Source organism: Gorilla gorilla, chromosome 8 (genome assembly GCF_029281585.2).
Source record: "Gorilla gorilla gorilla isolate KB3781 chromosome 8, NHGRI_mGorGor1-v2.1_pri, whole genome shotgun sequence".
NCBI classification, from domain to species: domain Eukaryota; kingdom Metazoa; phylum Chordata; class Mammalia; order Primates; family Hominidae; genus Gorilla; species Gorilla gorilla.
This window is the reverse complement of record NC_073232.2, coordinates 84,083,673-84,107,801: the sequence shown is the minus strand read 5'-3', so window position 1 is coordinate 84,107,801 and position 24,129 is coordinate 84,083,673. Positions and strand designations below refer to the sequence as shown.

General features: G+C 43.4%; 1 protein-coding gene and 1 long non-coding RNA gene across 7 annotated transcripts in view; both read right to left on the bottom strand.

Moving 5' to 3' along the window:
- Nucleotides 1–6,221: 6,221 nt before the first annotated feature.
- On the bottom strand, nt 6,222–19,995 carry LOC134759218 (uncharacterized). The gene is made up of 4 exons (XR_010135236.1): nt 19,876–19,995; nt 18,717–18,875; nt 17,630–18,351; nt 6,222–6,970 (listed from the first exon to the last, which is right to left on the bottom strand). It is a non-coding gene; the product is annotated as an uncharacterized lncRNA (long non-coding RNA).
- A 2,454-nt stretch (nt 19,996–22,449) lies between these two features.
- Nucleotides 22,450–24,129, bottom strand: part of CUL2 (cullin 2) — a 124,781-nt gene continuing 123,101 nt past the window's right edge. For all 6 annotated transcript variants that reach the window (XM_063710154.1, XM_019035388.4, XM_063710153.1 and 3 more), the window contains one exon: nt 22,450–23,037. In XM_063710154.1, coding sequence (XP_063566224.1) covers nt 22,906–23,037 — 132 coding nt within the window. In that variant the 3' untranslated portion in view covers nt 22,450–22,905. The remainder of the gene's footprint in view (nt 23,038–24,129) is intronic.

The window sequence follows — 24,129 nt, the reverse complement described above, 5'->3', positions numbered from 1 at the left end:
CCATGCCTGGCCAATAATTCTTTATATTAAGTATCCCTGTTTAAATTACAATATGTTTTCTCTCTTGTATTTGGACCTAGGCAGATATATTTTTTTTCAAATATGCAATGTCACTTTTTTTTTTTCCCCCTGAAACAGGGTCTCACTCTGTCCCCCAGGCTGGAGTGCAGTCATAGCTCACTGCAGCCTCAAATTTCTGGGTTCAAGTGAGCCTCCCACCTTAGCCTCTCAAAATGCTGAGATAACAGGAGTGAGTCACTATGCTCAGCTAATTTTAAAAACATTTTTTGACCTGGCGTGGTGGCTCGTGCCTGTAATCCGAGCACTTTGGGAGGCCGAGGTGGGCAGATTACTTAAGGTCAGGAGTTCGAGACCAGTCTGGTCGACATGGTGAAACCCCATCACTACTAAAAATACAAAAATTAGCCAGGCATGGTGGTGTGACCCTGTAATCCCAGCTACTTGGGGTACTGAGACACAAGAATTGATTGAACCTGGAAGGTGAAGGTTGCAGTGAGCCAAGATCACGCCATTGCATTCCAGCCTGAATGATGAGTGAGACTCTGTCTCAAAAAAAAAAAAAAAAAAAAAAATTTCTGCAGAGACAGGGTCTCACTATATTGCTGAGGCTGGCCTTGAACACCTGGGTTGAAGTGATTCTCCTGCCTTAGCCTCCAAAATTGCTGGGATTATAGGCCTGAGCCACTGTGCCCAGCCCAGTGTAACTTTTTATAGTTATAGTTCCTTCCTGAAAATGTTGGTTTCCATCTCCATGAACATAATAGGCGTAGTGAGTTTACAGTTTGTATCTAGTAGTTGCACTATCAGGAGTAGCTGTGAGTCTGTCCCTACTGTCTGCTGATACTGATTCTCATTATTTGGTCTTGTTTCCTCAAGCAGTAAATTGGATCTGATTTTGTGTCAGTCATTACAGTTTTGTTTTTTTTGGTTTTTTTTTTGAGACAGAGCTTTGCTCTGTAGCCCAGGCTGGAGTGGAGTGGCGTGATCTCAGCTCACTGAAACCTCCATCTCCCGGGTCCCAGCTCAAGCAATTCTCCTGCCTCAGCCTCCTGAGTAGCTGGGATTACAGGCACGCACCACCATGCCCAGCGAATTTTTGTATTTTAGTAGAAACAGGGTTTTACAATGTTGGCCAGGCTGGTCTCCAACTCCTGGCCTCAAGTGATCCACCCACCTCAGCCTCGAAAAGTGCTGAGATTACAGGCATGAGCCACCACACCTGGCTAATTCTCTATTTAATCCTATCTAGACTGCGAGTTACTTGAGGGCAAGTAACTCTTTGTATCTGTGGTGTCTATCACGGTGCCTTGCACCTAGAAGACATCCAATAACTGCTATGTGAATGAAGGAATGGTTAAGAAAGGATTTATTCTGATTTCTTAAATTTTGACATTTCCTCCAAAAAGGTGATCTTATCTTTGGAAGCAAGAGTTCAATCTGTTTTTCAAGGACTGAATCTTAAAGGATTGAACCTACAGAGCCTGCTCAGGCTTGCCGTAGATGCTTTTCTTCCTCTTTCTCATAGAGCTAATCTCTGCTTCACAGAGAGCTTTTCTTTCCAGGTATTCATGTTTCAACAAGTCAGGAAGCAAATGATTTGACGTTAATTTGGTGTCAAAAAGAAGTCAGCCCAGGATCCCAAAAATAGATTTTAAAAAATCAACGCATGGAGATTAATTTACTTTAAAATACTGTAACTTTCTTTAAGATACTTTGGCAAGGATAATGTGATGTATGTAGGCATGCCTGCATATGTGTGTGTGTGTGTGTGTGTGTGTATGTTCATTTAAGATACACTTCAGGGAAGTCAATGTCTTTAATCAGGAACTCGCTCTTCAAGAGTGGTCAGCTAACATTTCACCTTAAGGCTGCACAGCAGAGTCAGCTACCACAAAGGCTTCACTGTACATACGTTGATCAATAGGAGTGGGGTTTTAGCAGCAAAATGAATGTCATAAATCGGTTTCATTTGTAAAATTAGTGGCTTGCTAAACAGTATGATGAATGTCAGAAATGGGCTCCTTTCCTACAAAGAAAACACCAAGCCCAGTTAGTTTCACAGGCAAGTCAACTTTTTTGAAAAATGTCATTCTAATTTTATAGATTTTCCTAGAAAGTAGAGAAAAAAAGATTACTTCCCAACTCATTTCATGAGGCCCATATAAATTCCATTAAAATAATTAGTATCCTTTAAAATCAGGAAGAAGACCAAGATCACCATGTCTATTCCATATATTTCAGCCAATACAAGGAAAACAAATTCAAGTCAAAGGCCTGAAAGGGAGGAAATAAAACTGTAATTATTTTGTGATTGTATGAATCCTCTCCTAGAAGACTGAATATATAAAGGAGAGAGTTTAGCAAGATGATAAACAGAAGATCCACATATAATATGCGACAATGCATTCTATTCACCAGCAACAATATTACTTCTTTACTATTTATTTCATTTATTTTACACTGGCATTTCCTCTCTTTAATGTTGTTTTTTGTTTTTGTTTTGTTTTGTTTTGTTTTGTTTTTGCTGATGTGATCACATCCTCCTTTATTTTACCTTTCCTACTTGTTATTTTGGTGATTGGCCAGCAAGTTGCTTTCCAGCTGGAAAGATGGATGGTGAGGGACCACTTAGTGATGCCGAGGAACTGACCCTGACTCCTGCTCTCACTCCAAAGATGTGGCCTTCCTGGCTCTAAAATTGACTCAAGAAACGCAGACCCCCAAAATTAGATTTTAAATGTTCTCACCACAAAGATCTGGGCGTGGTGGCTCATGCCTGTAATCCCAGCACTTTGGGAGGCCAAGGTGGGCAGATCACTTGAGGTCAGGAGTTTAAGACCAGCCTGGGTAATATAATGAAACCCTGTCTCTACTAAAAACACAAAAATTAGCCGGGTGTGGTGGCACATGCCTGTAATCCCAGCTACTCGGGAAGCTGAGGTGGAAGGATCGCTTGAACCTGGGAGGCAGAGGTTGCAGTGAGTCTACATAGTGCCACTGCACTCCAGCCTGGGCGGAGAGCGAGATCTGTCTCAAAAAAAAAAAAACGTTCTCACCGCAAAGGAATGACAGTATGTGAGGTGATAGATACGTTCATTAGCTTGATTTAATCAGTCCACATCATCAACATGTATCAAATCACATTGTACTCCACGAATACATACAATTATTACTTGTCAATTAAAAATAAAATTAGGGGCCCAGCATGGTCGCTCACACCTGTAATCCCAGCACTTTGGGAGGCTGAGGTGGGCAGATCACGAGGTCAGGAGATCAAGACCCTTTGGCTAACATGGTGAAACCCCGTCTCTACTAAAATACAAAAATTAGTCGGGCATGGAGGCGGGCACTTGTAGTCCCAGCTACTCAGGAGGCTAAGGCAGGAGAATCACTTGAACCCGGGAGGCGGAGGTTGCAGTGAGCCGAAATCGTGCCACTGCACTTCAGCCTGGGCAACAGAGCAAGACTCCGTCTCAAAAAAAAAAAAAATTAAATAAAATAAGATTAGGTCAGGTTCTGTGGCTCCTGTCTGTAATCCCAGTGCTTTGGTTGGTTGGTTGGTTGATTTATTTGTTTGTTTGTTTGTTTATTTATTTATTTATTTTCGAGACAGAGTTTTCCTCTTGTCGCCCAGGCTGGAGTCCAATGGTGGGATCTTGGCTCACTGCAACTTCTGCCTCCTGGGTTCAAGTAATTCTCCTTCCTCAGCCTCCCGAGTAGCTGGGATAACAGGCAAGTGCTACTACACCATGCTAATTTTGTATTTTTAGTAGAGACAGGGTGACAGGGTTTCACCATGTTGGCCAGGCTGGTCTTGAACTCCTGACCTCAGGTGATCTGCCTGTCTCGGCCTCCCAAAGTGCTGGGATTACAGGTATGAGCTACCGAACCTGGCCTGTAATCCCAGGGCTTTAGGAAGCCCAGGCAGAAAAAATACTTGAGGCCAGGAGTTGGAAACCAGCCTGGGCAACATAGCAAGACCCCATCTTTACAAAAAATTTTATAATTGGCCAAGTATGGTGGCACATGCCTGTGGGCCCAGCTACACAGAGGTTCAGGCAGGAGGACTGTTTGAGCCCAGGAGTTTGAGGTTGCAGTGAACTATTATCATGCCACTGCACTCCAGCCTGGGTGACAGAGGGAGACCCTGTCTCTAAAAAAAAATGAAATAAAAACAAATTAAAATTTAAAGACCCTCATTAACTACTTAGATGGTACATTTAAACCTAAATAGATTAATACTTTTATTAAACATTAATGTCATAAATACTCCAATAAAAAGACATAGATTGTCACACACATACAAACACACACACACACACACACAACAAGCAGCTCCTCATGTTTGTATCCATTCATTACATGGAAGTATTAAGGTCATTTATATAAATTTTTCCTGAACAGAATGCAAGTTCTAAAAAATAAAGGGCTGTTAAACACCCTAGAATTAAACCTCTCAAATCAGGCAAGATTCTATCAGCACCAAAAAACACATATTTTTTAGTCCTGCATGATATCTTCAATTTATTAAGCTGTGTCCTTGGCTAAAGAAATCAAGAATTTCCAGTGTATGGATGTGTAAATCGGAAGTGGGGATGGAGCAAGGAATGGGTGTGTCATTCTGTCATTCCTTAACAGACCTGAAAAATGCAAAGTTCTTATGTAATTTTCCATATCAGTAATGATTCCATTCTATACTGGATACACATAAACAAATATTTCTCTACCATTACCTGTGAAAAGAAAAAAGCACAGTATGAAATATTTCTGTTCACCAAGACACTCCATTCCTTGGCCTGTAAGATAAAATCTTAAGAATGCTGTAACTATCCTTCTGCTCCCTTACCCAGTATTGCAACACACACACACACACACACACACACACACTCATTACTCATCACGGCAATCTTGTGGTCTTCTTTCTGATTTACTTATCATTTGATTAGAGTTCTTCTGGAATATTTTCATCAAACAGAAGTAGGTGTAGGATTTATTTTCTAAATCTTGTGTAATTTTGAATATATTTCTTTTACCTTAACGGTTATATAGGCTGAGCGCAGTAGCTCACGCCTGTAATCCCAGCACTGAGGGAGGCTGAGGCAGGTGGATCACTTTAGGTCAGGAGTTCAAGACTAGCCTGGTCAAAGTGCTGGGATTACAGGCATGAGCCACTGCGCCCAGCTCACCAGGATATTCCTTAAGTGTTTTATTAATCCAGATTGGAATTTGGTGAATTCTTTCACTTCGAATACTCAATTTCTTTTTAGTACGTATGATTTATTATTATTATTATTGGTTTGGTTTAATTATAGCTTCTCTTCTACTTTTCTTTTTAAAAAACCTTTCTAGGCATTTTATTGTTTACATGTAAGATTGTCTGAATCCAGACTTCAAATACTTTGTCAGTTTCTTCAATATTTCCATCTGCTTGTAATTTTGTTTTGAGATTTTTCTCTCACTGAATCTCCTGGGCCACTAATTTAGCCTGCAACTATCCTCTTCTTCAGTCATCAGCTGAAATTTAAAATGGAAAACTCGTGTTTCTTATTTCTTTTTCTTTTTTTTGGGACAGTCTCGCTCTGTCGCCCAGGCTGGAGTGCAGTGGCACGATCTCGGCTCACTGCAACCTCCGCCTCCTGGGTTCAAGTGATTCTCCCGCCTCAGCCTCCTGAGTAGCTGGGACTACAGGCACGTGCCACCACGCCCGGCTAATTTTTGTACTTTTAGTAGAAATGGGGTTTCACCATGTTGGCCAGGATGGTCTCGATCTCCTCACCTCATGATCTGCCCACCTCGGCCTCCCAAAGTGCTGGGATTACAGGCATGACCTACCGCGCCGGGCCTTGTTTCTTATTTCCACAACGTATTTTATGCTGTAATAGAATCTCTTCTATTTTGGCTGGGCACAGTGGCTCACAACTGTAATCCCAGCACTTTGGGAGGCTGAGGCAGGTGGATCACTTGAGGTCAGGAGTTCGAGACCAGCCTGGTGAACATGGTGAAATCGTCTCTACTAAAAATACAAAAATTAGCTGGGCGTGATGGCAAGTGCCTGTAGTCTCGGCTACTAGGGAGGCTGACGTGGGAGAATTGCTTCAACCCGGGAGGAGGAGGTTGCAGTGAGCCAAGATTGCACCACTGCACTCCAGGCCTGGGCAACAGAGTGAGATTCCGTCTCAAAAAAAAAAAAAAAAAGAATCTCTTCTATTTTATTTTATTTAAGTATATAAATTTAAGGGGTACAAGTGCAGTTTTGTTACATGGATATATCTTGTAGTGGGGAAATCTAGGCTTTTAGTGTAACCATCACCCAAGTATTCAATTTTACCTTCTTGTTCCTTTTTGGTCCAAGTTATTGAATGCCTTCATAGATTCCTGCTTTTCCTTGGGCCGGTTCCTTTTAGATGGGCCAGTTCCTTTCCTTAGCTCACTCATGAGTCTATTTATCATTGGGGTCCAGACCCAGCTAACAGGATACTTTTGCAATCTCTCAAGTAGTACAAGGTCTAGGATTGGCTTCCTCTATGGTAGGTGACATGCCAGCTGGCAGGTTGAAAGGGGATCTGGGAAGCTTTACTGTCCCTGCTGTCCTCAATGGCAAAAGCTAGATCTGTGCAGCCTCAGGCCTGTGGGACACCATCTTTTCATCCTTGAAGCTCTCTCCTTAGGAGATCAGCAGTGCATAGATTTTCTCCAGCCCAGCTCTCCCCAGAAAGGGAGCTCTGGTCATTGCTCTGGGCTTCTTACTGCTGGTCCCACCCCCATCCTGCTTCAGTCATTCCTGTTGGTTGAACAGGAGGCACCAAGCTTCACCTGCCTGATGGCCACAGCTTTAGCTGCACTCAGGAAGGGGAGTTAAGCTGGTGGTTGAAATAGATGTAGGAAGAGAAACTTGCCATTGTGTCTCACTGGTTTAGGGATGCAGAACCATGGCAACTTCCATGAAAGGCTGCAGAGAGAAAAAGAGAAATATTTAGAGCAGTAATTTTTTATTGCTGCCTGTAGAGTCTGAATCAATGGGAAGGCAAATATTATTTATCAAACACTTAAAATAGTATGTCAGGCATGGCGCTAGGAACTTCAGATAAGTTATCTCATACAAGCTTCACAACACTATAGTTTTTGTTCCTTAAGAGATGTGAAGGAGCTTGCTCGGGGTCACCTCGGCAAGCTATTCAATGGACTAGAATGATTCATCTTCCAAATGTCTACAGTTCCCCATTGAGCTGGAGAGAGAGGGCAGCCTCCCTAACGAGCCAGCTCTACAGCTTCAGCTCCCAAAGCTTGCAGAGTACCAGTTGCCATGACAACAGGACAAAATGCAGAGACCCTAGCTGCTGGGAGAAAATGACATGAGCCAAAAGAGTAAAAACTCACCCCGGTACTGGAATGTATGAGTTACTTACAAAGAACACCTGTAATTTTGAGAGCTTAAACCACCAGAGGGAGACAGAGATTGCCACAGGCAGGGGAATCTGTCTATATTCCAAATGCTGCTGCCTCCCAGCGCTCCCGCCTTTTCCCCACACTAAGGGCCTCTGCCCAGTCTCCCAGGCTGACCCTTCCTCTTTCAGAGCTCCTCAAACTATCTCCTCCCAACCGGAGCTCAGGACTTGGGACCTGGCCCCTTGAGGGTGACAGAAAGGTGACTTGCATCTTCTGGGGGAAAAAGCAGAGGCATTCAGAAACGAGAGCCCTTCCAGAAAACCAGTTTGCACAATGACCAGGAACTCTGACACCTTAAGCCCATGGGAACCTTGAATAGAGAAATCTTGGACACTGAGGTAAGGGTGGTGCTCGGAAAGTGTCTTGGTCGAGATTTTTCCAGACCCTTTGATTCACAGTGGCATAGATGCTGGCAACCTGCTTGCTAATCACCCAAGCGATTCCAGCCTGGTGTCAGGGAGGAAGATGCCCTCTGTCCTCTTTCATCTGGAAAAAGCAGGGTAGCATGTGTTAACTCTTACATATCAAATTCCTCTAGGAATTCTGGGGATTCCTTTTATTTGGCTCAGAGAGGAAACACCTAGAACATTTATACTCTAACCCAGAGAACTGAGGTGGTTTCCCGGGTATTTCTGATGTGCATTAAGAAAGAAGCTATTTCATTTAAGCCAAAACATAAGTGGGGGCTGGATTCAAAAGCAGACTCTCCCCTTAAAACAGCTTCTTCCTTTGCTTCTAGTCATTAGGGACAAGTCATGAGCCTCTTAAGCAGTAAGCATGTGAACAATTTGTCTGGTTCTAACAAGTGGCCCTTCCAGCAGGACTTCAGGGAGCAGAAGTGTATGCACTGCTGCAGAAAATGAGTTAGAAACTATCATAAAGGAGGAATGTTGGGCTTGCAAGGAAAAAGCTATGAATAATTACCATATAGCAGGGGAATTACATGTTTATCCTGCTGCTCCAGAGAACTAGACTAGAACCAAAGGGTGGTCCTGGGCATGAGGCATGAGGAGAACTAGGTAGGGAAAAGGTCTGTGGAGAAGTAGTAGAACCAGAGAATGGAAACAAACAAACAAACAAACAATGCAGATAGAGTCTGATTCTAGCCAGGGCTTCTAGGCAGCTCAAAGCCTAGTGTCAAGAGGATGTAATAAACTCAGCACCATTTGGGGCAATCACTGGGACCAGGCACTCCACTCCAGCAGGCAGGGCAAAGGATGCTAGGAAGCTTTCCAAAGATCATTCCTCAAAGGACCGTCACAGCTGGTGGTGGGGAATGTGGAGGGCAGAAGGCAAAAAAGAGAATGCATGGTACCAGCATTCCATCACCAGGACAAGGCCCCCAGTATTGGCAGGAAGCTAGGTCACTGAATAGAAACTAAGGGGCTAGGTTCAGTGGCTCAAACCTGCGGTTAAAAAAAAAAAAATTAAAATTTGACTTTAGTCAAATTAAATTTAAAGGAGTTTAATTGAGCAAATAATGACTGGCAAATTGGGCCATCTCCTGAGCCAGAGTAGGCTCAGAGACTCCAGCGCAGCCACGTGGTAGAAGATTTATGGGCAGAAAAAGGAAGGTGACATACAGAAAATGGAAGAGAGGTGCAAAAACAGCTGGATTGGTTATAGCTTGGCATTTGCCTTATTAGAATATGGTTGGAACAGTTGACCACATTTGATTGGACAAAACTTGGTGATTGGCACAAGAGTAGGCTACAGTCTGTTTACAATTTCATTTAGCTTATAGTCCACAATGTACAGAGAAACCTTTAGGTCGAACTTAAAATAGGTAAGGAGGTAGCTTTAGGCTAAATTTGATTTAATACTTATAATCCCAGCATGTTAGGAAGCTGAGGCAGGAGGATCTCTTGAGGCCAGGAGTTCGAGACCTGCCTGGGCAACATGAGGAGACCCCATCTCTATAAAAAAATTAGCCAGGGCATGGTGGTGTGTGCCTGTAGTCCCAGCTACTCGGGAGGCTGAGGTGGGAGGATTGTTTGAGCCCAGGAGCCTGAGGCTGCAGTGAGCTATGATGGTACCACTGTACTCCAGCCTGGGTGACAGAGCGAGACCTTGTCTGTAAAAAAAGAAGAAAGAAAAAGGAACTAAGGGAGTAGACTCTTGGTTAAAGCCCAGCTGGTCGACTCAGCCAATAAAACAGGAGGATTAGGCAAGAAGGAGAAGCATGAGCAACACTGTGGCTTGAGGTTGCTTCACACGGCCCAGGATGCACGAGGCCTGTGGTGTCCTGCTGTGAGAGCTGTGGCAGAGCACGTGGCATTCTGGAATCTCTGAACTTCTCACAGTAACGTTTTTCAATGCTTGAAATAAAATACCCAGGATTATAAAGGAAACCAACAACAACTGAAAGATTTTTGTCAAAATAGTATTAGAAAACACATTTTTGAGGCCAGGCGCCGTGCCTCACACCTGTAATCCCAGCCCTTTGGGAGGCCAAGGAAGGCAGATCACCTGAGGTCAGGAGTTCAAGACCAGCCTGGCCAACATGGTGAAACTCCATCTCTACTAAAAGTACAAAAATTAGCCAGGTGTGGTGGCACACACCTGCAGTCCTAGCTATTCAGGAGGCTGAGGCAGGAGAATCGCTTGAACCTGGGAGGTGGAGATTACAGTGAGCTGAGATCGCACCACTGCTCTCCATCCTGGGCGACAGAGTGAGACTGTCTCAAAAAAAAAGAAAAAAGAAAAGAAAAAGAAAAAAATTTGACATAAGGATATGTAGCAACAACAGATATTCCTGTGTTAAAGTACCCAGGGGCTGGTGAGAGGTGTGGCAGAACACATGGGTCTGGGGAATGGAGTGCAACGTGCAGAGCTGGGGAAGACCAGGAAAGACAGAGGGAGGGACCACAACGCAGAGTCCACTGAAGAGGCAAGTTTGGGAGGTGATAATGACTTAAATACCAGAAAAGTTCCTACAGAGGTCAGAGAACTTGCTGTCAGGCTGCTGGGAAGCGGGTTTTCCGGTGTGCGAAAGGTTAAGCCTTTAAGACTCAAGTCAACCTCCATCCTCCTGGAGCCCAGGAGACACAAGACCCAGGAAGTACCATCTGTAGGTCCTCACTGTAGTCACCCAACTGTCTTCCATGCTTTTTGTTTGGGAGCCAAGTGCTTCAGAAGCAGGATCCTGTGGCATTTCTTGTTTGAATGGTGGCAAGTCAGCTTGACTGCCAGCTCAGCTTCCCAGTCTCCCCAGGCTGGGACCTGCTGACCTCCCTTGCAGGCATTGCTCCATTCTAGTCTCTGGGTCCATTCCCTGCTTTGGAGTAAGAGGCCCATAGCCCAGCCCTGCTCACTCAGGCTTGTTTAGTACCCATCGATGATGCATGAATTTCCTCCTGCTTTGGAGACCTTCAGGCCCCATTTGGGTGAACTAGACATCTGCCTTGCTTCTTTCACTTGGATCTCTGTCATGGAAACCTGCCTGGTGCCTCAGTTCCTCCAGCCCTGGGCCTGGCTTGCCCATTCCGGGCTCGGTAGCTGGGGCTCTGGTAACCGTGGACTTCCTTCCTGATGGCACCTTCTGCTTGTCCACCCTGCTGAACATCTCTTGCCTCTAGTCATCCTGATATACTGATCTGGCAGCCTACTGCTTTACACACATCTGCTATTCTGCTGGCCTACCGTCATTGTCTCTGGCAGGACCTGTCTGCCAGGTGCTGAATATGTTCTGAAAGGAGAGCTGGCCAGGCATGATGGCTTATGCCAGTAATCCCAGCACTCTGGGAGGCCAAGGTGAGAGGATCGCTTGAGTCTGGGAATCCGAGACCAGCCTGGGCAACATAGCCTCTTGAAAAAATAAGAAAATGAAAGTAGAGCCAACAGGACTTCAAGATGAATTACATGTAGAGTGTGAAAGACATGAGTAAAGGGCCGGGCGCAGTGGCTCACGCCTGTAATCCCAGCACTTTGGGAGGCCACGGCAGGCGGATCATCTGAGGTCAGGAGCTCCACACCAGTCTGGCCAACATGGTGAAACCCCATCTCTACTAAAAATACAAAAATTAGCCGGGTGCAGTGGTGTGTGCCTATAGTCCCAGCTACTTGGGAAGCTCAGGCAGGATGACAGTTGAACCCGAAGATGCCTTGCACTCCAGCCTGGGTGACAGAGAGAGACTCCGTCCAAAAAAAAAAAAAAAAAGACCTGAGTAAAGAAAAACTCCAAGGGTTTTGGCCTGAGAAACTGGAAGGAAGGAGTTGCCATCAACCGAGATGGGCAAGGCTGGAGGAAGATTGTCTTGTCTAGCTCAGATTACTATAACAAAATACCTTAGGTTGCATAATTTATAAACAACAGAAATTTATTTCTTACAGTTCTAGAGGCTGGGAAGTCCAAGATCAAGGCAGCAGCCAATGCTGTGTCTGGTGAGGGCTCACTTGCTCTGCTTCATAGATAAGGGTGCCTTCTCACCCTTATTCCCTATAGCTGCAGGGCTGAGATTGCTGAAAATCAAACACAGAATTTCACCCTGTGTCTGGCTGAATATCATTGCAAGTTGTACTCCTGGCCTTGCAGAGTGCCCACTATTAAAGTGAGAGCATTGATTGAGAAAGAATGGCATCTTGTCAGTTGAGGTGGGGATGCGTGTCAAGATCCTGACAAAGCAGGGGGCACTGAGCCCCTAAATTCTGATGAGTCTTTTTGCCAGTGGAAGAGGTCTCTACACCCCTATTGATATCAACCTCTCTCCTCACAGTGGTATCAGCCTTTCCATGCAGGCAGGACTTGCAGGTCCAGGAATCAAGGGGTGAAAGTGAGAGCATCACTGTTCACTACTACCCCTGGTAACCCATTAGCAAAATCTTGCTTCCTGGCCCCGTGACCTTATGCTCCGGTGACCTAGAGGTCTTAGTTCCAGAGGGAGGAATGCTTCAACCAGGAAACACAGCAATGATTTCATTGAACTGGAAGTTAAGAGTGTCCCCAGCCACTTTGAGCTCCTCATGGCTCTGAATCAACAGGCAAAGAAGGGAGTTCCTGTGATGGCTGGGGTGATCGATCCTGAATACCAGGAGGAAATTGGACAACTACTCCAGAGTGAAGATCAGAAAGAGTATATCTGGAATACAGGAGATCCCTTAAGGTTATCTCTTGGTACCACCTATGATTAGGGTCAATGGAAAACTACAACAACCCAATTCAGGCAGGACTATTAATGGCCTAGATTCTTCAGAAATAAAGGTTTGGGTCACCCCACCAGATGAAGAGCTACAACCAGCTGCAAAGGGAATATATAGTGGGTAGTAGAAACAAGGTGGTTACAAATATCAGCTATGGTCATGTGACCAGTTATAAAAACAAGGACTGTAATTATCCTATTTCCTCCTCATCTTGTTATGAATGTTTGTGTTTCTATTTTTCATCTCTTATTCCCTTATCATATAACATAAGATATATGGACTTTATATCATAGTATTTATTAATTTTACACCATAGTATTTAAGTTATGGACTATCAAAAGAAGAATAAACATCACTGAAGGATTTTACCTCCTCTTTTGGGGAAGGGATTGGTGCGTTTTCAGTTGCATATAGGATAGTTAGTTGTATCATGTTAGGTGGATCTATGACCTTGTTATTGACTTTTTTGTTTTGAGGAATCTCACTCTGTCACCCAAGCTGGAGTACAGTGGCATGATCTCGGTTCATTGCAACCTCCACCTCCCGAGTTCAAGCAATTCTCCTGCCTCAGCCTCCTGAGTAGCTGGGATTACAGGCGTGTGCCACCACACCTGGCTAATTTTTTGTATTTTTAGTAGAGACAGGGTGTCACCATGTTGGTCAAGCTGGTCTCAAACTCCTGACCTCAAATGATCCGCCCTCCTTGGCCTCCCAAAGTGCTGGGATTACAGGCATGAGCCACTATGTCCAGCCTGTTACTGTTTTCATTTGGAGATTAAATATGTTTTACAGGGAGGCATGCGGGTGCGAAGTTGACAAGAGGTGGACTTGTGATGGTTAATTTTACGTGTCAACTTTACTGGCCCTCAGGATGCCTAGATATCTGCTTAAACATTATTTCTGCGTGTGTCTGTGAGGAGGTTCTGGAAAAGATTAGCATTTGAATCAGTGGACTGAGTAAAGTAGATTGTCCTCTCCAATATGGGTAGGCATAATTCAACCGAGGGCCCAAGTAGAAGAAAAAGGTGAAAGAAGGTTGAATTCTGTCTCTTTACTTGAGTGCTTGAGCTGAGACATCAGTCTCCTTATCATGGAATGTGAGTTATGCCATTAGCACTCCTCCTTCTCAGGCCTTCAGACTTAGACTGGAATTCATGCCATTGGCTTTCCTGGGTCTCTAGCTAGCAGACAGCAGATTGTGGGATTGGTCAACCACCAATATCTTGTGAATCAATTCCTTATAATAAATCTCATTTTGGGCTGGGCACGGTGACTCACGCCTATAATCCCTTCACTTTGGGAGGCCGAGGTGGGCGGATCACTTGAGGTCAGGAGTTCGAGACCAGCCTGGCCAACATGGTGAAACCTCGTCTCTATTAGAAATACAAAAAATTAGCCAGGTGTGGTGGAGCATACCTGTAAACCCAACCACTCTGGAGGCTGAGGCTGAGGCAGGAGAATCACTTGAACCCTGGAGGTGGAGGCTGCAGTGAGCTGAGATTGCACCACTGCACTCCAGTCTGGGCCACAAGAGTGAAACTCCGTCTCAAAAATAAATAAATAAAAATAAATAAATTTCATTTTACATATACAGTCAGCCCTCTGTATTCACGGGTTCCACATTCATGGATTCAACCAACCACAGACAAAAAACATTTGAAAAAAAGAAAGAAAAGAATAGTTGCATCTATTCTGAACATGTACAGACTTTTTTCTTATAATTTCCTAAGTGACACAGTATAACAACTACTTACACAGCCTTTACCTGGTGTTAGAGATTATAAGTAATCTAGAGATGATTTAAAGCATACAGAAAAATGTGCATAGGTTCTATGCAAATACTACATCATTTTGTATAAGGGACTTGAGCATCTGTGGATTTGTGTATCTGTGAGGAGTCCTGGAAGCAATCCCCCATGTATACTGAGAGACAACTGTGTGTGTGCATGTGTGTGTGTATTTATGCATATGTGTGTGTATGTGTGTGTGTATATATATATGTATATCTCCTGTGGGTTCTGTTTCTCTGGAAAACTCGAATACACAGGGTATTAGATGATTTTCATAAAAATGAACATTCACACCCACTGCAAATACCCTAATTTTGAGTTCACATTGCACTTCACATTACACTTGTATTTTTCAAGTGTATTTTTTGGAAACCACAGCACTGTAATACTGTGTTCTGCTGCATCCCAGGAGATTCCTTGGTTGGCCACATACTTGCCCTTTTATAGATAGTCCCTGGTGGGTTTGATGGTCTAGCAGGGATCAAAATGAGCTGGCTTTCTGACCCTTCCCTTCATCTCTGCTTCCTAAAGAATCCCACATTGGTTGCTGCAAGGACTTCCAATTGCTGTCAGAACTTTCAGATCTAATTAGATTGGATTTTAATTACTGGGTCAGCAGTGAGCCTGATCTGACTTTTGGAGAGCTAAGGTTGACCCCCACTAAGGGTGCAACCGCCCAAGAAATGCAAACTGGCTCACTCCATTTAGACTTGGAGGCCAAATGCCAGAAATAGTTCAGAAAAGTAGTGGTGGCTGGCTATGGAAGCCTCTTCCTTAATTTGAGTAGCTCTCTTCCCTGCTTTACGGAGCAGTGGAGATGGCGGCCCAAACCAGAGCCAAGTAAGTAATTTACAAGTGAAGGCACATGCACCTTCCTGAGTGCTGACACGATGTATTTCCAATTTACCAAGTGGCTGCAGGTCCTCATCTTTCTTGGCTGTCAACAGTTAGAGACGACTATTTTAAAATATACAATCTAGGACGGGTGTGGTGGCTCAGCCTGTAATCCCAACACTTTGGGAGGCTGAGGCAGGTGGATCACCTGAGGTCGGGAGTTCGAGACCAGCTTGACCAACATGGAGAAACCCTGTCTCTAAAATACAAAATTAGCCGGGCGTGGTGGTGCATGCCTGTAATCCCAGCTACTCGGGAGGCTAAGGCAGGAGAATCGCTTGAATCTGGGAGGTGGAGGTTGCAGTGAGCCAAGATCACGCCATTGCACTCCAGCCTGGGCAACAAGAGTGAAACTTCATCTCAAAAAAAAAAAAAATTAGATGGGCGTGGTAGCACACGTCTGTAATCCCAGCTACTTCGAGGCTGAGGCAAGAGAACTGCTTGAACCCAGGAGGTGGAGGCAGCAGCGAGCTGAGACTGCACCACTGTACCCCAGCCCGGACGACAGAGTGAGACTCCGTTTCAAAAAATGAAAACAATAAAATACAATTTAAACAAGGTGTCTCAGATATCTACTTTGTAGCACTGCATTGATTTGCATTTGGCGAGTTTCCTTTAACATCACCATACTTCTCCCGCATCATTGACCTCCTCAGGCCAAAACTAGACCAGCGTTCTTTTGTTTTGTGTGTGTGTGTGTGTGTGTGTGTGTGTGTGTGTGTGTGTGTGTGTTTTAAGATGGCTCTGTCATCCTGGCTGGAGCACAGTGGCAGGATCTCAGCTCACTGCAGCCTCTGCCTACTGGATTGAAGCGATTCTCATGCCTCAGCCTCCCAACTAGCTGGGACTACAAGTGTGTGCCACGCCCAGCTAATTTTTGTATTTTTAGTAGAGACTGGGTTTCACCACGTTGGCCAGGCTGGTCTCGAACTCCTGACCTCAAATCATCTGCCCACCTCAGCCTCCTAAAGTGCTGAGATTATAGGTGTGAGCCACTGCGCCTGGCCACTAGGCCAGCTTTGTTTCTGCTAAAAGTAGATCTGAGCTTATCATATCTGTTTTTTCCCCTAGAAGACAAACAACCTGAAAACTATCCACTTAAGAATGCTGAGGCTCTCTGCATAGGACTGAGTACTGAGCTAGGGACAGCCCCATAAGCTAGTTGATACCTGAACAGGGCTGCTTATGAAAGTCACAGAAAATTTTCATCTTTTTTCTGCAACACCAAAGTTCCTCCAAGGAAAATATCAGCCTGGCCATCCAAGTATAAAAATAGCAATCCACTAAGTTTACTCCTTACCCGAGGCTGCAAACTTCAACACAGTCTACAATTCTTCAATTACTAGAACTATAAATAGCAAGTTACTAACAATGGAGAAAAAGAAAACAATAACAAAACATCTAATACCGCCCTTTGTTATTCAAATTCTTTTCCACAAGTTAGTTCCCAAAGATCTCTTCCTTTGCTGATGATTCCTTTTAAGCTTGCCAGGAGTGCAGTGCAAAAGTAGTAGTGGGCAAAGATTTATGAATATAAGAAAGAACTGGCCAGGCACAGTGGCTCACGCCTGTAATCCTAGCACTTTGGGAGGCCAAGGCGGGTGGATCACGAGGTTAAGAGATCGAGACCATCCTGGCCTTTCCACAAAAAATACAAAAAAATTATCTGGGCGTGGTGGTGCATGCCTGTAGTCCCAGCTACTCGGGAGGCTGAGGCAGGAGAATCACTTGAACCTGGAGGTGGAGGTTGCAGTGAGCCGAGATCGCGTCACTGCACTCCAGCCTGGTGACAGAGTGAGACTCTGGCAGGTTCACTTTAGGCACAATGACCCCGCTTCTGTAAATGTGTCCTCACCTCAAAGCAGGGGTGACAAGACCACTCACTGAAACACAGGAAGGCAAATCCTAGAATGTATTAATATATAAATAACTAAAGGAAAAATCTCATTCCTCTTCATTCCTGCTTTTATGACTTAACATGTCCGTAACATATTCATGTGGTAGTAAATGTTTGGTATTCTCTAGTCACAATGAACCTGGAAAGTGTTGACTCATGGGCTAGGGTAAGAGAAAGGAGAATAGTTCAAACAGCTTCTACAGATTGGTTTCTAAGAATCAGGATGGGAACATGTGCACAGTGAACTTTCAGCCTTTACGACCAACCACCTGCTGCACTTGGACATCTCAAAAGCACATCAAGTGCACACTGTCTAAAACCAAGCCTACTAACTTCCTTCTCCATTCGGGCTTCTAGGATCCCCCTAACTCACTAAATGGCATTAGTTGTGAAAGCCAAAAATCTAGGTTGCCATCATTGACTCATCCGTTCCCCCACTCACCCTGTCACAATCCATAAGTCACTCCGGTTCATCCACTTGATCCCTCTAGAAGTAGTCACTGTCATTAGGATCACTCCTGAGCCGGGCACGGTGGCTCACGCCTGTAATCCCAGCACTTTGGGAGGCTGAGGCAGGCAGATTGCTTGAGGTCAGGAGTTCGAGACCCACCTGGTCAATATGATGAAACCCCGACTCTACTAAAAATACAAAAGTTAGCCGACCGTGGTCATGCACCTGTAACCCCAGCTACTTGGGAGGCTGAGGCACGAGAATTGCTTGAACCTGGGAGGCGGAGTTTGCAGTGAGCCGAGATGGCACCACTGCACTCCATCCTGGGCAACAGAGCGAGACTCTGTCTCCAAAAAAAAAAAAAAAAAAAGAAAAATTACTCCTCCCCAGACCGCCTAATTTCTTCCGATGCATTTTCCCTTAAAATTTACAAATATTGGCCGGGTGCGGTGTCTCACACCTGTAATCCCAGCACTTTGGGAGGCTGAGGCGAGTGGAACACCTGAGGTCAGGAGTTCGAGACCAGCCTGGCCAACATGGTGAAACCCCGTCTCTATTAAAAATACGAAAATTAGCCGGGCATGGTGATGCGTGCCCGTAATCCCAGCTACTAGGTGGGCTGAGGCAGGAGGGTCACCTGAACCTGGGAGGCGAAGACTGCAGTGAGCTGAGATCGTGCCACTGCACTCCGGCCTGGGCAACAAAGCAAGACTCTGTTTCAAAAAAAAAAATTACAAATATTATGACATAGTTCACAAACGCCAAAGCAAAATAATATATAAATATGTACACCATAAAGCATGTTAACAAAATGAACATTCACACACTGACTAGCCAAGTTGTGAAAACATTACCATCATCTTTTAAAAATGTAAATATAACCAAATCACTCTTTGCTTAAAATGCACATAATTCAGCCACACTGGTCTTTTCGATTTCCCAGTTCTGGCTGCCTCTTATCTTAGGATCTTTGCTGTCACTTCCGTTTAGAATGTGCTCTCCCACCTTCATTCTCCACCCGTTAACCTCTCTTATGAAATCCTCCTGAGTAGTCAGGATTTCCTTCACAAGCACTTACCACATCTGGAATGACACAGTTCTGACTGATTGTTAAAGACTGGAAGCTCCATGTGAGCACAGACAGCATCTTTTCTGCTCATCACTGCATATCTTGTACCCAGCGTAATGCCCTGGCACCAGTACCTGTTTGCTAGATGATAAAATGAAGAGGAATTTCCTGGGTTGTGGATAGGGGCCAGGGGAAGAAAAAAAAAAATCTCTTACAATTTCATAGGTAGCACAGCCATTCCTTATGAAAATTATCATTCTTCCCCATCAGTAAATCCTACCTTTAATGAATTCTAGCCTATGGGGCCATATATTTCAAAGGATTGCCTAATTTAATTGCTTCGGCCTTGATACGCTTCAAGAACACAGCAATCTTCTACTAGTGGGTCTCTCCATATTAATTTCCACTCATTTCGCTATGGCCCATCTGCAACAGCCCTTAGGACTAGTATTTTTATTTATTTATTTTTTTGAGACCGAGTTTTGCTCTTGTCGCCCAGGCTGGAGTGCAATGGCTCGATCTTGGCTCACTGCAACCTACGCCTCCTGGGTTCAAGCAATTCTCCTGCCTCAGCCTCCCGAGTAGCTGGGATAACAGGCGCATGCCACCATGCCTGGCTAATTTTTTGTATTTTTAGTAGAGACAGGGTTTCTCCATGTTGGTCAGGCAGGTCTTGAACTCCTGACCTCAGGTGATCCACCCACCTCAGCCTCCCAAAGTGCTGGGATTACAGGCGTGAGCCACCGTGCCCGGCCAAGGACTAGTATTTTTAAAGTTCGCATCTTGACTTTGACCTTGCTCAACCAAGAATTTATTCTTGGAACCAAAAATTAAGAGGTGAATAATTATCCTTTTCTAGTACACAGCTCAACAAAATTAACTGATAACAACTTTTAAGTATATATACACTGTGAAATAAATGTTCTGTAATAGTACATGTGAATGTAAAACACTAAATTCACAAATACCCTTTGTCATGAATCAGCTATGTGCCAAGACAAATTCCTTAACCGTGTTTACATCATTTTAAATAAGTATCTTAAGAAAAATATGATGTGTTTATCATACATTATTTAACTAGAAACAAATTGTTATTCTAAAAGGTCAGGAAAAACTATTCTTTATGTATGAAATGAAGTTATTTCTACTTATTTTAGAGGCTATATACCTATATAGAGAGGCCATACTTATCCATGAATTTGACTGGCATTTAAATTCAGGTTCTGCAGTTTACAACAGTAACTCCTGGAAAAGTCTCATTTAGTTTCCTCACCTATGAAAAAGAGAAGCATTGCCTATCAAACAGGATTACCTGAAGATTAAACAAAATAACATAGGTGGAAGCACCTGTCATCATTTATACTCAAAAAGGTTTTTTAAAAAAGTGAACAGACATGAGATAGCATGGTAGCGTACATAGGTTACAAAATCCTAAAAAGATAGTAAGTTATAAAGAAAATAAAGCATAGTGGCTCACACCTCTAATCCCAGCACTTTGGGAGGCCGAGGCAGGTGGATTGCTTGAGCTCAGGAGCTTGAGACCAGCCTGGGCAACACGGCAAAACCTCGTCTCTACAAAAAATACAAAGATTAGCCGAGTGTGGTGGCATGTGCCTGTGGTCCCAGCTACTTGGGAGGCTGAGGTGGGAGGATCACTTGAGCCCGGCAAGTCGAGGTTGCAGTGCGCCGTGATTGCACCACTGCACTCCAGACTGGGTGACAGAGCGAGACCCTGTCTTAAAACAACAAAACAAACACACAACCCCCAGAGTGTTTGTTTATATTAAAGCAAATGGTCATAAAATATTGGACTAAACCTTAAAATAAGTCTGCACCTTCAGTAGCAATTAAATATTTGCTTTCAAAGGGAAAGGATTGGCATGTGGACAAGGCCTCATGCTGGCTGGCTATAAAATGCATCACTGACTCACACACGTAAACTACCTTAGTATTAATGACTTCTAAAAAACTTCTGAGGGTTTTGCTCACTTGTGTTTTCTGCAGTGAAGCATAGAAAATCCTCCTCTCCTTGCTCCTTTTTCCTTTTCGTAGCTCTGAGCTGTTTTGCCCACTTGCACTAGTTATTGCACAGCAGGGCGGCCAGGTCAGAGCTCTGGGCTGTGTGCTACGGCTTCTGCAGTGGTGACTTCAATCTCCTGACCTAATTTGACAAGACTGCAACTCTTCCCAGCACTCTCTGCAGGGGAAGGTGTGCGCTGCAATGAATTCCAAACATTGCTCCCTTTCTGAATGATGCCTTGGTTGAACAGATTTGGCCTCTTTTCCTCATGCAAGAGATGTTTCCTTTCAGGTAAAATGGAGAAAGGATGTGAAGAAAACTCTTGTAAGCCATTTCTGTAGACCTCTGCACAAGTATTTTGTCCATTTTTCAGTGTATTTACTTGACAATTAGATACCAGGATAAGACTTAACATTTATAAATATTTAAGAAAAAAAGGAATCAATTTGGAAAATTTTTATCAATCAACAAGTTATCAAAACAAGGGTTTGCTTTTTGACAGTGAATGTACAATATTATATGGTTTGCCATTATTTCCTCTTTTGGAAGAAAGGTAAAATGAGAAACACAGTATATAAGTCATTATAAGTTCAGTAGATTTTTAAAACACTTGAGACACGAGTTAGAAAAAATGCAATTGAATAAACCAATTGTAAGACCCATTTCAAAACAACAAATTTAAATATGAACCACATATTAGATGATACTAAGTAATTATTGTTTTTGTTAGGAGTAATAATATCACTGTGGATTTTTTTAAAGGCCTTACTGAAGTATTATAAGTGAAATAATTTGTGTGATTTGCTTTAAAATATTCTGATTTTAAAAATTGTGTGTTGGATGGATGCAGTGGCTCATGCTTGTAATCCCAGCACTTTGGGAGACAGAGATATGACTGCTTGAGGGCAGAAGTTCCAGACTAGCCTGGGAAACATGGCAAGACCCCGTCTCTTATTTTTTTTAAAATAAAGAAAAATTGTTTGTATGTTGAGGGAGGAGGGGTGTGGTGGTGGTGATGGTGTGGATAGACAATAAATATGACAATAGATCGCAGTACTCTAACACTGCTGTTGAGATATATATATATATATAAAATAAACAAAATAATGGGATTTATATATGTGGCACCCAGTACAATGTACAATTTTCTTTTTTAAAAATGTATTTAGGTTATGCATTGCTAAGCACATCTGTGATTGATGAGAGTGACTCTAGTATCTAAACTGTTGGAGGAGGGGTGTAAGGGTAACAGGTAGGGGAGGCATATAGAAGGAATATGTTGGTATCACAGATTTCCTAAGACTCAGGGAAGGCCACAGAGCTAGGGTACTAGTCTATGCTAGAATTAATGGATTATGCAACAGAAGAAAGACAACTTTTGAATGAAAAGCTCTCTCTGTGCCAGACTTGAGGTCACCAAGCATCCTGCTCACACTCTGCGATGTCTGTGGAGTAGCACACCACCAGAAACTGCTGATGGAATTACATCTTCAAGATTCAAAATGTTTAGATCCAATATATCTAATCCATAAAAATAAAGCATTCTTTATGCTGAATGCAGTCCTATGCAGTCAAGAACAATAATCTAGACATTTTTCATGTAGGATTTAAATAGGAGTACAAGTGAATTAACCATTCAGATAAAAACGCAACTAAAGATGCATTAGCTGCTTTGAGTCAATATATTTTGTGGTCAATCTGATACTCCATCCACATAAAAAAGGCATTCTATTTCTTTATTTTTTTTTTATTTGACAAGCAGCAGTATCATGTTTGTCATTTTAATGTAGATACAATTATTAGGTTATCTGTCATATTACAATATTTAAGTTTTTAAATTTTATGTCCTTTAAGATACATTAAAAAAAAAAAAAGACACATCAACTGCAAACGTGAAGGGGAGAAAAAGCATGGTACCCAACCGAATTTCCACTTTTCAGCAATACTTCACTCATTCTTTTAATAAAGTTTTAAGAAATGTCATAATGACATGAGCTTGAAATATCTCTAGGCATTTTCTTTGACGCTCATGACGTGGCACTGGTGATGTTGTAAACAGCAGAAAACAGGGGCTGCCAAATGACCAAATTATGGAGGCACAGTCCTGCTTTTTCCCACAGGAACACACCAAATGGTGATGGCAATGATCTTCTCACACAACGCTGGAGGAGAGCAACATCACGCGACGTAGCTGTATTCATCTGCCGACGCCTGGCTGCGTTCTATGTATTGTTTGTCTATCAGAACTTCAATACACTTCTTAATCATGCTGATACTGGGATTAAACCTAGCTCTTGACTGGCTAATCACCTGTGGAAGAGAGATGTGGAAGTCAAACTACTGCCAGTTCTTCAGCTATTAAGTAATGACTTTTAACCAATCAGTTTAAAGTGCCTCAAATGTACTGAGGTTTCAACAAATGGGCCAAATTAAGTATGAAAATGGGAACTAAAATGTGGAAAATGGATACAGCAAAATCTAATAATGATACATAATTAAGTGAAACAATAAACTAATTAACCTAAGTACTCACACACAACCCCAAGCTTCTATTTAACTCAACTCTCAGCTCTTAGTTCAAACACCACTTTCTCGGAAAGTTTTCCCCAGCAGCCCCTAGGCCAGGATATTTAAATACATTCTCATAGTACTGTATACCTTTCCTTCAGTGCATGCTAATGTAATTTTACATTTATTTGCATATCATTTCAATAGTGTATTTCTTCCTCCATTAAACTGTGAACTCCAAAAAAGCCTGCCATATCTTCAGCTGCTCTGTGCTATATCCCAGGGACCAGCCCAGCTGTCTATCACATGGTAGGCTCCGATAGTTATGGAATGAATGAATATCTGATGGGTCAATTTCCTTCAATAACTGGACAGAAGACTCAACGAATCAGCAAGTTTTAGACCTCTAAAATAAAGCCAAAGCAAATATGAATTTATTATTATCATTTGAGATAGCATCTCACTGTGTCACACACAGGCTCAATCCCTGGGCTCAAGCAATCCTCCCACCTCAGCCTCCCAAGTAGTTGGTACTACAAGTGTGCCACCACAACTGGCTAATTTTTTAATTTTTTTTTTTAGGTGAGATGGGGTCTCCCTGTGTTGCCCAGGCTGGTCTGAAACTACTGGACTCAAGTGATCCTCCTGTCTTGGCCTAACAAGACATTCAGATTACAGGTGTCCACTGGGCATGGTGGCTCACACCTGTAACCCCAGCACTTTTGGAGGCCGAGGCAGGTGGGTCACCTGAGGTCAGGAGTTCGAGACCAGCCTGGCCAACATGGTGAAACCCTGTCTCTACGAAAAATACAAACATTAGCCAAGTATGGTGGTGCACGCCTGTATTCCCAACTACTCGGGAGGCTGAGGCAGGAGACTCACTTGAACCTGGGA